Source organism: Carcharhinus amblyrhynchos, chromosome 32, assembly GCF_965287045.1.
Source record: "Carcharhinus amblyrhynchos chromosome 32, sCarAmb.v2.hapA, whole genome shotgun sequence".
Taxonomy (NCBI): domain Eukaryota; kingdom Metazoa; phylum Chordata; class Chondrichthyes; order Carcharhiniformes; family Carcharhinidae; genus Carcharhinus; species Carcharhinus amblyrhynchos.
The window spans coordinates 7,534,500-7,549,348 of NC_137355.1; the positions used below are offsets into that span (position 1 = coordinate 7,534,500).

At 43.0% G+C, this 14,849-nt stretch overlaps 1 protein-coding gene across 5 annotated transcripts in view; it reads right to left on the reverse strand.

The window, feature by feature from the left end:
- sin3aa (SIN3 transcription regulator family member Aa) overlaps positions 1 to 14,849 on the reverse strand; it is a 145,468-nt gene that overhangs the window by 25,004 nt on the left and 105,615 nt on the right. For all 5 annotated transcript variants that reach the window (XM_080216320.1, XM_080216319.1, XM_080216321.1 and 2 more), the window contains exons 14-16: positions 12,843 to 13,026; positions 9,157 to 9,736; positions 3,364 to 3,533 (exon numbers count right to left, since the gene is read on the reverse strand). In XM_080216320.1, coding sequence (XP_080072446.1) covers positions 3,364 to 3,533; positions 9,157 to 9,736; positions 12,843 to 13,026 — 934 coding nt within the window. The remainder of the gene's footprint in view (positions 1 to 3,363; positions 3,534 to 9,156; positions 9,737 to 12,842; positions 13,027 to 14,849) is intronic.

A 14,849-nucleotide genomic window follows, 5' to 3' on the forward strand; every position in this document is an offset into this window, starting at 1 on the left:
CTTGTGTTTGCCCCAAACAAAATAAACACAAAAATAAATGGAGCTCACTAAAGTTTGAGGTTGAGTTTTTCCCTTTCTGAACGGGAAAAGAAACTCAGATGGATTTTAGCAGTTCTGTCTGAACAACAGATATTCAACCACATAATATGTTCTAAAGAAAAGGTTGCAAACAAGTAAATCAGGAGACATTTGTTAGCGTCAGATAACCAGCTCTGGTTAAAGCTAATTTCACAAAGTTCCTCTGATGAGGAGAGGGAAGGACAGGCAAGCTGTGTGCAGATGCCTGGCGGGGCTGGGGCTGAATCAATGGCCTGTGCATGACTGGGATCAGGAATCCAATATGTAAAGAAGTCTGGAGAAAAGCCTGGTTTGCAGCAATTTCTTAAAAATATATATATATAAAAACAGAAGTCATGTTTGAGAAGACCATTCGCTTCACTGATATTTATCACTCTTATAGCCCAATGCCACGAACCGACACAGAAGTGTAATATGGGCATACACTTTTCACTCTGAGAAGCATCTAATTCCCCGATTTAACAGAAGAGTTCTGGTTTACATGAATATTTCAATCTTTTAACATTAAAACATGTTGACTGTGGCAGGAGTGTCCAAGTTTTTTGCCACTGTTGGGAACAGCCAAGCTGGCCCTTCTTTGTGGGTAGTGACCTAGCCTCAACTCACATTCCCCTCTCATTATCGTGGCTGAGATTGGGAACCCTGAAGCCATCCTGACCATGTATAAAAATTCCAAACAAATGTTGTTTCCCGACCAATAGTGTCACGAATTTCCAGCCTGTCAATTCAAACCGTGTAAACAAAATAATAAAAACACACTGGCTAAATAAAATTGCCCATGTTTCATGGGCCAGAGTATTGATTACAGGCCACAGGTAGTCACAGGCAAAACTTCTAATAATGGCACTGGATTTCAAGCAATCATTTAAAAATATTTTATACGAAAATATTATGGATAATAGAATGTTTCCACTGGTGTGTCATTACAGGACAATTCAAATACACTCTCCAGATCATGCCAAACAACAATAATAACTTGTACTTATCCACCATCTTTAACTTAATAAAATGTTCCAAGTCATTTCTTAGAGGCACTATAAATAAACTGTGATACTGAACCATTAAACAGATATTAAAGCAAATGACTAAAAGTTTGGTCAAAAGCAAAAGAGAAGTTGAGAGGCAGAGAAGTTAAGGAGGAAATTCTAGAGCTTAGAGCCCAGGGAACTGAAGACATAACCAAGACTGGTGGATTGGGAATATTCAAGATATCGGAATTAGGTAGAAAAGTAGAGAATAGAGGAAGGAGTAGGCCATTCGGCCCTTTGATCATGCGCCACCATTCATTTTGATCATGGCTGATGATGAGCACAGATATCTCGAGAGGGTTGTGGGGCTGCATGAGATTACAGAATTAAGGAGAGATTTGAAAATAATGACAGGCATTTTAAAATCGGAAATCAGTTTCAGAAGGGGTCGGCAAGCACAGGAGTGATGGCTGAATGACATGTGGTGCGAGTTGGGACGGTGGTAGCAGAGTTTTGGATGACCTCAGGTTTACAGAGGTTTATAAAGTGCGATGCCATCCATTCAGCCTTCCCGAAGCTCCTAATTTTTCAGCAGATGAAGTGATCCCTAGCCCCTAGTACTAAGGGCAGAGCAGTCTGACAGCATGACTTAACGTGATGATAAATCTGTGTCCCCCCCAACTCCCATAGGAACAGCTATAGTGCAGTACCCTTGAACAGGCAATGGTGAAGATCTGGTTTGACGGATTAAACAAATCTCTGAAGAACATTTTTTCTGCCCACTTCCCAGCTGGCCTGCATTAACTAACCACCAGTAAGCAACCTGCACAACCACGCATTGATACTTCAATCAAGAGAAGCTCTTAATTCTGTGTAAGGGCAACTATGAAAATATTAATGTGGTTACAATATGCTTCAGAGTAATTAAATTGGCTGTTGTCCGCCAGATTATTGGCTGCACTGTCCAACAGTATTAAGAACAGATTCTTCAGCATGTAGAATTTTATGGAAGTAATTCACAAAGTACATGAGAAATGTAACTCCTCAGTCTAACAAAGTCAACTTTACAGGATCATTCCACAAATTCCTACCCCCATTCTTCATTTCTCTCCTTTGCTTCAGATGTTTCAAATCTGAGACACGGTTACTTCCTCACCGATTCCCGTGACCGTCCAGAGTGACAGCCCTCGCCACCCACTGTCCAGAGCGACAGCCCTCGCCACCCACTGTCCAGAGCGACAGCCCTCGCCACCCACTGTCCAGAGCGACAGCCCTCGCCACCCACTGCCCAGAGCGACAGCCCTCGCCACCCACTGTCCAGAGTGACAGCCCTCGCCACCCACGGTCCAGAGTGACAGCCCTCGCCACCCACTGTCCAGAGTGACAGCCCTCGCCACCCACTGTCCAGAGCGACAGCCCTCGCCACCCACTGTCCAGAGCGACAGCCCTCGCCACCCACTGTCCAGAGCGACAGCCCTCGCCACCCACTGTCCAGAGCGACAGCCCTCGCCACCCACTGTCCAGAGCGACAGCCCTCGCCACCCACTGTCCAGAAAAATGCTTCATTTCATTCTCTCTTCCTTCCTATAGAAGTCTTTACCTTGCATCCAATAGGAAGGAGCTCTGTTAATGCACTCCAGAGACACCTAATATCTTCATTTTTCACATTTCCACAGCTGTTTGCCACATTTTGTGCCTGCCTCTTCAGGACAGTAGACATCGCTCACTGCAAACATTAACCTGGGCCAAGAGCCATTCATCCATCACCTACACTCCCTGAAGTATTGATTTCAAAAATATTTCACATCAGCCTTTGTAACTTGCCTCCGCCTGGTTTTCAAACCTCTTCCAAGCACTCTGTCCGCAACTTAAACCTTCTAACTTTAGCATAGTACAGCTCTCCCCCAGCACTGGCAAGACAGCCTTCAACTATCATAGCACTGCACTTAGGAATTCTCTTCCTACATGTCTCTGCCTTCAAATCCCCTCTCAAGACCCATGTGTTTAACCAGTCAATCCATTCCCACCTCATCTTATTTCTGCTCCTGTCCAATTAACCCTAAGAAGCTCCTTGGATCACTCCGTAATAGTAGAGGGGTTACACAAGTATAACTTGATGCTTCAAATACACAGCCCTTCTGATGAAAGCACTCAACTGCTAACTTTTCTGTACATTGAGTTTGTACGAATATCCCGATAGCCACACCGGGATATTTTATTTGGGAAGGGAGTGAAGTGGATAGAAATATCTGACCAAGTGAAATTGAAATCAAGGCTTAGGAAGGAATGGTAAGCGTTCAGAGTGGCTGTATCTTACCTGCCTGACTATACTCTGGATGAGTTTATCCATTGTAAAAGCGATGAATGCATGAATAGTAAACATTTCCCGAAGTGTGTCCTCATACTGGGAGGAGTCCATATTGCCATCCAGAAGGTTCCGCACCATATCAAGGAATGCTGGGTAATAGTCCTCCACATCAATATCCACTGAAATTTGATAAAACAACAGGTTACACCCATCAAACCTTGCACAACTGTAAAACAATTCCTAGCATGTCTTATCTCTTGCAGAAAGTACCAGTTAGAGTACCCAAAGTAAACAGGTTCCACAAGTACACAGAGAAAAGTCTTTCACATCTACTGCCACGGGTAAAACAATCCATTTCTCGCATACGTACAAAGTACCATCTGTGACATCAGGCATGAACAGACCTCACAGACCCACTCCCCCACCTTGTGTATAAGAAAATTACAAGTGGGATCTGGAATGCAAACACTTCTATAATAAACATTCAATAATAACATTAAGAAAACAAGGTGTTTTTTGAAAAGTCAGAAACTTGTAAGTATTGACTTCCAAAGAGACTTGCGCATGCTTTTGTACAAGGGACGCAGAAAATTAGTATTCAGGTGAAGCAATTAAAAGAGCAAATGGCATGTTGCAAGGGGATTGGAGTACAAGGACAAAGTAGTTTTGCTACAGTTGTACAAGGTTTTGGTGAGACCACATCTGGGGTACTGTATGTGGTTTTCACATTTAAAGAATATACTTGCAGTGGGGACAGTACAATGAAGGCTCACTAACTTGGTCCTGGGAATGAGGGGATTGTCCTATGATGAGAGACTGAGTAAATTGGACCTATATTCTCTTCAGTTTAGAAGAATGAGAAGCAATCTTGTTGAAAACTCCAATTATCGAGATCTATAAAATAATGAGGGGCATAGACAAGATAGATAGTCAATATCTTTTCCCAAAGGTAGGGGAGTTAAAACTGGAGGGCATAGGTTTAAGGTGAGAGCGGAGAGATACAAAAGTATCCAGAGGGACAATTTTTTCACAAAGGGTGGTGAGTGTCTGGAACAAGCTGCCAGAGGTAGTGTAGAGGAGGTTACAATTTTATCTCTTAAAAAGCATGTAGATCGTTACATGGGTACAATGGGTATAGAGGGATTAGCTTAGGAGTTTTAAAAAAAAATAAGGGCAGCATGGACAAGTTGGGCCAAAGGGCCTGTTTCCATGCTGTAAACCTCTATGACTCTAAGGCTTGATAAAGGTAGACACAGAGATTGTTTGCACTGATCAGGGAACGCAAAACACAGCAGCACAGTCTTAAGATAAGGGCTGATCATTTAGAACTGGGACGAGGAGAAATTTCTTCACTCAAAGGGTTGCAAACTTTGCAATTCTCTACCCCAGAGAGTTTGAGATACTCCATCATTGAATACTTTTAAGGCTGGGATAGACAGACTTTTGGTCTCTCAAGAAATTAAGGGAAACGGGGCAAGAAATAGAGTTGGAACCCAAAAGCAGGCATGATTTATTGAGTGGCAAAAGAGGCTTAATGGGCTGTGTGGTCTACTCCTGCTGCGATTCCTCGCCTTCTTGTACTCAAAAGGGAATTTAAAGATTCTCAGCACAGGGGAAAAGGACTAACTGATGGCTCTTTTAAAGCATCAACACAGGCCAAATAGCTTCCATCCGCATTGTACAATTCTATCCAAAAGCTAACAGATTTACTTTTCTATTTAATCATATCAATTACAGATCGCAGTAAATGATCAAAGTTGCCAAAAGCAGATATTTTCCTGGGAAATGTAGCGTGAATAACGTGTCAAAATATCACATAGTTCTGGCTGTACTGAGGCATCCTGGATATCCTCTTGTGATTGAGTTACTATAACCTGTGATGTGATTGCACTAGACAGGGTGCAGCGGAGATTCACCAGGATGTTGCCTGGGCTGGAGCGTTTCAGCAATGATGAGAGGCTGGATAGACACAGGTTGTTTTAGAGCAGAGAGGACTGAGGGGGGGGATCTCATTGAGGCGTACAAAATTGTGTGTGATATAGAGTGGGTTGATCGGAAGGAACATTTCCCCTTAGTAGAGGGGTCAATAAACAAGGGACATAGATTTACGGTAAGGAGCAGGAGACTTAGAGAGTTTCCAAATCACCCAGAATCATAGAATGATTACAGTGCAGACAGAGGCCATTCAGCCCATCATGTCTGCACCAGCTCTTCAAATGAGCATTATGACTTAGTGCCATTTGCCTGTCCCCTACATGTCATTTCTATTCAAATAGTCATCAAATACATCTTGAATGCCTCAGTTGAACCTGCCCCCATCACACTTCCAGATCCAGTGTATTCCAGATCATAATCACTCAATATGTGAAAATGTGTTTTCTAAGATCACACTTGCTTATTTTGCAAATCAAATTAAATCTGTGTCCCTCTCATTCTTGATCTTTTTACGAACGGGAACAGTTTCTCCCTGTCAACTCTATCCAGCCTCTTCATAATTTTGAATATCAAATCCCCTTCTCTCATCAAGAACAGTCTTGAAAGAACAGCTCTTTTCTCTCCTTACAGATGCTGCCAGACCTGCTGAGATTTTCCAGCATTTTTTCTTTTGGGAAAAGTCCCAGCCTCTCCAATCAACCTTCAGAGCTGAAATTTCTCATGCCTGGAACCATTCTTGTAAACCTCTTCTGCACTCTCTCCAATGAGTCACATCCTTGTGGGATTAAAGGAGGTAAAGACTGAAGGAGATTTCAGAGAGGGAGGGGCAAGGCCATGGAGCAATTTGAAAGATAGGAATTTTTAAAACAGGACATTGCTGGAGCGGGAGTCAATGTAGATTAGCAAGCATGAGAGTGATATCTGAACAAGACCTGGCGCAAGTTAAGACATGGACAGAGTTTTGGATGACCTCAAGGTATTGGAGGGAAGGATGTGGAGACCTGTCAGGAGTAAGTTGGAATAGTCAAATCCAGCATAAATAAAGGCAAGAATGGGAATAAAAAGGTGGTGGGGATCTGGAATTTACTGTCTGAAAGGATGGTAGAACCCTCACATCATTTAAGCAGCATTTAGATGGGCACTTGAAGCGCCATAGCAATACAATGCTATGGACCAAGTGGTGGGAAATGGGATTCGGATCGTTGGGGATTGATGGCCAATGCAAACAAAATGGACTGAAGGGTCTCCTTCTGTGCTGTTGAACCCTATGACTCTATGAAACTACAGGCCCCACTTCCTCAGGTTTTATTGATGATGTTTCCAAGTATCTCTTTGTTAATCTGAAAACTGTTTCCTAGCACTGCCACATTATTTTAATCCCTACATTTGTAATGACTTCAATCAGGCCCTTGAGGTTGGCCTATTGGAATATGAACTCACTGATTAAGGAGTTCAATTGATGGGCCAATCAAGGAATCTTTTCCTTGTATTAACTAGGAGTTACGGTTCCTCTGGCACTCCCGAGGGTAGACTGCTGAGTGATAGCGCTCTGTGCACTGCTGCTGGAATTGTAAATAAAGGGATTTTGGTGACGAGACTTCTGCCTCCAATGACTTATTACAATGTTGACAAGCCCAAAACAGAATGTGACGTTGAGAAGGCAGAGGCTGATATTAATTGTTTGACAGGATTAGTTACAACAATAAAACTTTCACTTTATTTGTCGCTCTTGGTACCAGAACAGTGCAGGTGGGAAGGAATTGTCTCAGGAATATCTCAATGCACTTCATGCAGAATGAATAAGTTGTGAAATTGTTATCGTTGTGTAGCTGGTCACAAAGCAAAATCCCACAAACAGCAATGACGCGAATGACCAATCTATCCATTTTCCATGGTACTGGTTGAAGAAGGGAAGTATACCAGGAGAGTGAGTGAACTCCCTGTACTTCCTGCAATAGTGCCTTAGTCACTTTTCACATCCACCTGAATTAGCAGAACAGGAGCTGGAATTTTCCCATCTCACCCACCACAGGAATCGTAGCAGGTGGGAGACGGACCCATGCGTTGGGCAGGATTTCCCAGCCTTGGGATCTCACTTTAATGCCTTAATCCAGTGGATTCAGCCTTCAACGTTGCAAGATCCATTACTAGACTTGAACTGCAGCTGGAATTATGCGCTCAAGTCATGCAACCGTGGGCTTGAATCTTTCGACTCAGAGGTGAGAGCCTTACCATGGATACTAGTGGGCTCTCCTCCTTAGCACAATTTGCTGTTTTTAATCATTTTACACATACTGCAGGGAGACGTTCCCCAGTCACATTATCTCAGAAGTGTTATCACAGTATTAAATATCAATGTATCAGAGTGAAAAAAAATGCCAAATAAAATTCAAAATGAATTGCAGTTTCCTGGGGAATCACAATGATGACAACAGATTTCATATAGGCAGTGGAGCCAATACACCTCCAGTCAGAGCAGTCTGTGCACTGCGGGATTCTGTAGTTACAAATATGTTCTGCACAAAACACTCAAACATTGAGTTAGAGTCGGCATCACTATTACAAATTCAGGCTCATGTGGAGGAGGTGATGGCCTCGCGCTATTATTGCTATATTATTAATCCAGAAACCCAGCTAATGTTCTGGGGACCCAGGTTTGAGTCCTACCATGGCAGATTTGAATTCAATAAAAAATATCTGGAATTAAGAATGTGCTGATGACCATGAAAAAAAACCCCATCTAGTTCACTAATGTCCTTTAAGGAAGGAACTCTGCCATCCTTACCTGGTCTGGCCTACCTATGACTCCAGAACCACAGCAACGTGGTTGACTCTCAACTGCCCTCTGAAGTGGCGTAGCAAGCCGCTCAGTTCAAGAGCAACTAGGAATGGGCAATAAATGCTGGCCAGCCAGTGATGCCCTTGTCCCATGATGGAATAAAAGAAAACACCAGCATGGATCTGTTTCTTGTGTTCAGTGTGATCCTATTTAAACTCTCTTAGTTCATCAGCACAAAAACCATCAAAGGCTTTCCAACACAACGGACGTGAGGTATTTTCTGATCATGAGACAAGTTAACAAACTACACTGCTTAGTCCACGAAGAAGTAAACCTTCATCACCTAGGAATTTTCAAAACTAAATTTGTGAAAACTTTCCCCATTGGCAAGTTGACTGATTGGCTGAAACACATGGGAGTCATGGAGCAACCTTGCTTTCTCCATGGCAACAACTCAGCGAATTAAAGTTGACTTGCCAACTAATTAGCAGACCTTTCTTCTGCAGTATAAATTGTTGTGATTATTTGAAATTTGGCATTTTGTTTTATTTATTCGTGGGACATGGGCGTTGCTGACTGGCCAGGATTTACTGCCCATCCCTAGTTGCCCTTGGACGGCAGTTGAGAGTTCACCACATTGCTGTGGCTCTGGGGTCACATGTAGGTCAGACCAGGTAAGGACGGCAGATTTCCTTCCCTAAAGGACATTAGTGAACCAGATGCGTTTTTCCAACAATCGACAATCGTTTCATGGTCATCAGTAGATTCTTAATCCCAGATATTTTTCCTAATTGTATTCAAATTCCATCACCTGCCATGGTGGGATTCGAACCTGAATCCCCAGAACATTAGCTAAGTTTCCGGATTAATAGTCTAGTGACAATACCACGAGGCCATCTGCCTCCCCTATTTTGCATTTTTTTTCTCATGAGTGCAAGGTGAAAATCTTCTGCAGCATCTTTCTTTTCAGAAATACAAAACATATTACAAAGATCCTGTCAGACTGTGTTAATGGCGGAAAAATAAAGTGACTGTTATTTATTATTTCCTAATAGGATAGGAGCTCTCAGGCTCCTGAGTATACTCACTTGGCTCCTTCAGTCGTAGCTGAATAGCAGGACTGTCGTTTTTGTCCCGTTTTCCTGTGAGCATCTCTCGTTCCCTCTCTCTACATTCCTCTTCAATCTGCTTCTCCGCCTGGTTGTAGATCTTCAGGAGTCGTGAGCACAGAATCTGGTGAAGCCGGATGAAAATGTACCAGTTATTGTTCGCAAAGAACAGGTTGTACACGTCGTCCAAGCCCCGCAGCTTCTGGGCTCCGGTGTTACTGAACATCAGTTTTGGCTTGGAAGGGCTACTGCCAATGCCATTGTGCTTTTTGGTTGCCCCTGTGCTCTCGTCAATGTCCATCTCCTCATCCTCGTCGTCCTCTTTCTCATCCTCTACGTCTGAAAGCTCGCCGCGCTGAGCAAACAACAGATCAGGGATGAAGTGATAAATGATCTGTTTGATTTTGTATTTATCATCCTTCTGTATCCCAGCCTGCCGCTTCACATGATGGATAATGAGAGAGGCTGCATCCTCCATGATCTGCTTGTCTTCGTAAACAAAGGTTAAATGAGAACCGGATGTGACGTGCGTGTGATCTTCGGACACCTGTTCTTGTCGCTAAAACGCCACAAATAAACAGAAGGGGAAGAAAGATTAGACATACATTGAAAAAGCAATGTAAAACTCTTTAAATAAATAACAGTAACTGCAACAAACTCCAAGGGTTGTGAATTAAGACCAGTCCATCATGCAAACCAGCCTCCCATCCATTGACTCAGAAAAGCAGCCAGCATAATTAAGAACCCCACGGACCTTGGACATTCTCTCTTCCACCTTCTTCCGATGGGAAAGAGATACAAAAGTCTGAGGTCACGTACCAACCGACTCAAAAATAGCTTTTTCCTTGCTGCCATCAGACTTTTGAATGGAACTACCTCACACTAAGTTAATCTTTCTCTATACCCTTGCTATGACTGTAATACAACACTCTGCAACCTCTCCTTTCCTTCTCTAGGAATGGTATGTATAGTGTGCAAGAAACAATACTTTTCACTGTATACTAATACATGTGACAATAATGAATCAAATGAAATCAAAATTAGATCAATTAAAACAGTTGATGTATATTTTATGCATTTCCAATTTTGTTGCGTTAAAGGTGCTGGATTGATGTACTTGTCATTTTAAGAGAAAGACCTGTATTTAGAAAGCACCTTTTGCTGCCGCAGGACGTCCCAAAATGCCAGTAAGTACGCCACTGTTGTGATGTAGGCAGGCAATTTGTGCACAAGAGCCCACAGCAATAATAAGATAATGATCAGATCATGTATGTTGGTTGAGGGATAGCACTATAGGAAGAACTCAAATGGTTCTCTTAAAAATAACAACACAGGATCACATCTGTCTGAGAGGTCCAAACTCTCACCCAAAGGATAGCGCCTCTAATACAGTAGCAATCTCTTGCGGCTACAGTGGGGTGTCAGCTTAGCTTTATGTGGTCAAGTTGCTGGAAAGGGGATTCAACCACCAAACATCCGATTCAGAGGTGAGCATGCCACAACTGACACGCAATGCTATTCAAATTGGTGCAGTTTTGTAAGAGATTAGAACACTCCTGAATTCAATTATTTTCAAATTGCCAATAAAGATTTGATTTGAATTTTTCAGTCTCAGCGATATTGGCCCATCTGTGGAACCAACCATTAAATCTCCCCTGATAGTCCTCCAAACTAAAACTGTGTAAGGGGTTCAGTTTGTGCACTTACAAAGCAAAGACAAGGTGCGGTTTCTTTCTGCAGGTAGTGTATTAGAATCAATGATGCACAAACACCCATCATGAAACAAAAATGAAAACTATGCCAAATCCAATGTTTGTGAAGGACATGCTTAGTAGACACGAATGGATAACACCAACTGGACACAAAGACACAAGTTAAAAGTTTCTGGCAGGAGCTACAGAAAAGTTATTGCTAAGCAATTTCACAGAGCAAGTGCCTAAACCTCAGGTAGTAGCCCCCTGTGGGGTATAGCCCAATTCACAAACGTTTAAGGAACCAAAGGCATGAAATCACTTTGCTACTAAACACTAAGACAAGCGCCCTACTGTTCTACCATACCAAACAACGTAAGACTCATAACCTCAACGGCTACCTGAAAACTGAAAATGCCCCTCTTAAGAGACTGTAGCCGAAGTTGAAGCTTGTAGAATTGCAATTACTGAGCTGGTTGGGAACCAGGCCGAGTGGCAGGAGACAGAGTCAGGATAACGGGCATGTATTCAAATGGGTAGAATGCAGCAACAGGTCTTCAATGAGGATCTGAGCTGGGGCCTCAACTATTTGCTGTATATGATAACAGCTTAGATAAAGAGACAGAAAACCACGTTTCCAAATTTTCCAATGACTGAAAGATAGACAAGATTGTAAGCAGTGTTAATGGAAGCAGAAATTACAATTACACAAGGAGGATGCATAGATGCTTCAATGTCATTTGGACAAGTTGAGTGAGTGGGCAAATGCAAAGCCGATGCAGCATAATGTGGATAAAAGATTATCCACTTGTAGCAAAAACACTAAGGCAAATTATTATCTGAATGGCAATAGATTGAGAGAATGTAATGTGTCACGAGATCTGTGTGTCCTCGTACATCAGTCACTGAAAATAAGCTTGCAGATGCAGCAGGCAGTAAAGGAGACAAATGGTATGTCGGTCTTCATAGTGAGATGTTTCGAGTTCAGGAGCGGGGATGTCTTGCTTCTTGTTTTTATACAGGACCTTGGTCAGACCACATTTGGAACATTGTGCAGTCTTGGTCTACTTATCTGAGGAAGGATGTTCTTGCTATAGAGGAAATGCAGTGAAGGTTTACCAGACTGATTGCTGGGATGGCAGGACTGATGGATGATGAGAGACTAAGTTGGATTACATTCGCTGGAGTTTTGGAGAATGAGGGGGATCTCTCAGAAATCTTTAAAATTCTAATAGGACGAGACAATGTAGATGCAGGAAGGATGTTCCCTATGGCAGGCGAGCCCAGGGGTCACAGTCTGGGGATAAGGGGTAGAACCTTTAGGGTTGAGATGCAGACAAATTTCTTCACCCAGGGAATGATGAGCCTGTGGTAGCCTCTATTACAGAAAGCAGTTCAGGCCAAAATATTGTATGTTTTCAAGGTATTAGATATAGCTCTAAAGGAATCAAAGGCTGTGGGAGGAAAGAGGGAATGGGTTACTGAATTGGATGATCAGCCATGATCATGATGAACAGTGCAGCTGGCTCGAAGGGCTGCATGGCGAACTGCTGTTCCTATTTTCCTACAGCTATACAGAGTGATGCTTAGACTATGTTTGCTCCGGCTGCTGAAAGTTGCCTGTGCTGTTTGCCACCTTGACCTACTCTGTCATTTCCAGTTCCAACTGATGAACACATTTCCGCAACAGCCAGCAAATATGTGAGGAAATCTCAGCAAACTGACTGTAGTCACAATCTTTCAGTTAGCTTGCATATTGGCAAACAGAAATGGCTCACGTTTCTCAGCGAATGATCCGTCCAAGAAGCAAAATTTGGAAAACTGAGGTCAAAACTGTAGTGGTCAATAAATAATTCTGACACATCCCATCAATGTTAGTAGTAGGTCTTTCCCACTATACCTCAAAGTCACCAGTTAGAAATCAGTAGACATTTTTCACCTCTCCCAAAACAAACCAACAAGTGCGCGATGTACCTCGTCATATATGCTCTCGATCTCATTCAGCAAACTTTTGGAGCGCAGAGTTTTGGTGTCATTCTGCTTGAAGTTAATTCCCTGATGATCAAGAGACTTCAGGTAGTATTTCTCATTCTGCTCTCTCCAAATCTTATTGAAACCCCTTTGTGCTTCTCGCCACTCTTCCTCTTTTGCTTTTAATCTAAAGAGGGAAGACAAAAGAACAATTTAATGAAGGATTCCAAGTTACAATTCACTCAAGTGAATGAGAAAGGAGCAAAAAGAGCAAATCAAAAAGCAAATTTTGGTGAAATGATGGGAGAGGGAAAGTATTGGCGCCGCACTGTGTTGTCACCAAGGATAATGGGTAAGATCTCTGGCCTCCCAGCCATGGGAGCTGGGGTGCTGTTTGCTAGTGGTGGGATTCTCATGTCCTGCCATTGTCAATGGAAATTCCCACTGATGTCACCCCATGCTGGCGGGAAACCCATGAGCGGGGGTGCACTGCTGGCAGGACCGGAGAATCCCGCCAACATGAATGGCCAGCAAATTCTAGCTAAGATATACATGAACATCCAGAACCAGTTTCCAATCACAAAACTGCTCGCAGTGGGTCATGTCGAAAACTGGAGAAAGTCAGGCACTATCAAACAGCTCCTGGCAGCCACCTTCAGAGCGGTCCATGTGACAATACTTTGCTGACCTCCTGATTAAAAAGACAGATTAAAGAAAGGAAGGCAAAAGAAAGGGGGAAAAGATAGAACTGCAGATTAAAGTTACAATCATTCATTCCAATACCATGCTTTATCCTTCTTAAACTTCTGCAGCTATGCCAGTGTGTCGTTAGGAAGACATTTCCAGGTTTTTGACCCAGCATCTCTGGCTCATGTCCTTCCAGGTGTTGCAGGTCACAGGTTTAGACAGTGCTGTGGAAACAGCCTTGACGAGTTGCAGCAATGCCTTGTAGATGGTACATACTGCTACCAAGCTTCATCAGTGATGGAGGGAGTAAATGTTTAATGGAGGATGGGTGCCAATCAAGGGGACTGCTTGGTCCTGGATAGTGCCGGGTTTCTTGAGTGTTGTTGGAGCTGCACTCATCCAGACAAGAAATCATACTCCTGACAGGATGGGTTTTGGGAAGTCAGGTGTTGAGCTACTCACTGCTGAATTCCCAACCTCTGACCTGTTCTTTCAGCCACAGTATTTAACACTCCTCAGCATGTTGTAGCGACGGCAATGCCATTGAATGTCAAAAAAGTAGTCCCTATTTCAGAATCAGTGTCCTGCACAGTGTGATTAGTCCCTTCAAATTTCCTTTACTGCTTCCCCCCTCTCTCCTGAAAATGAAGACTGATGGCTCTGGTTCCACGGGTAGTAACAATGTTTTAGTACCTCACCCAAGTTGCCTTTCTTCATGTGTGAGTCAACGAAAAATGACAGTGAGTTTTTTTGACCACTTCAGCCCTGTCTTCACTTCACCAACACAACCTCTCTTTCCCTAATTCTGACTTTAATTGGAAGTAGTTTCCGGAGAATCATAGGTATACACAGTCAACGGATAATGATCAAGAATGAAAACCACTTCCTTTATCGGAAGGATGCTGAAATAGGGACTGAGAGAGGATGAATATTTCCCTTGGAGAAGAGAAGACTGTGAGGAGATTTGATAGAGTGGTCTGGACAAAGTAAATCGGGAAAACCAGTTCCCACTGGTGGAATAATTGAGACCAGTTCAGCTCAGTTTTAAGGTAATTGGTAAAAGAAGCAATGGAGATACGAGGAGAAACATTTTCACACAGCAAGTGGCAGGCATCTGGAATGTATTACCCAACATCTGATAGAAGTAGAGTCAATCAAGGCACTTAAGAGGGAATTGGATTATCACCTGAAAAGGAAAACATTGCAGGGCTACAGGGATACATGGATATATTTGTGGCAGAGGCATAGCACAGCGTAACTTGCTTCTATGGAAGGCTAGCACGGACACAACTGACTGTTTGGCCATCTGGACTGTAACCATTC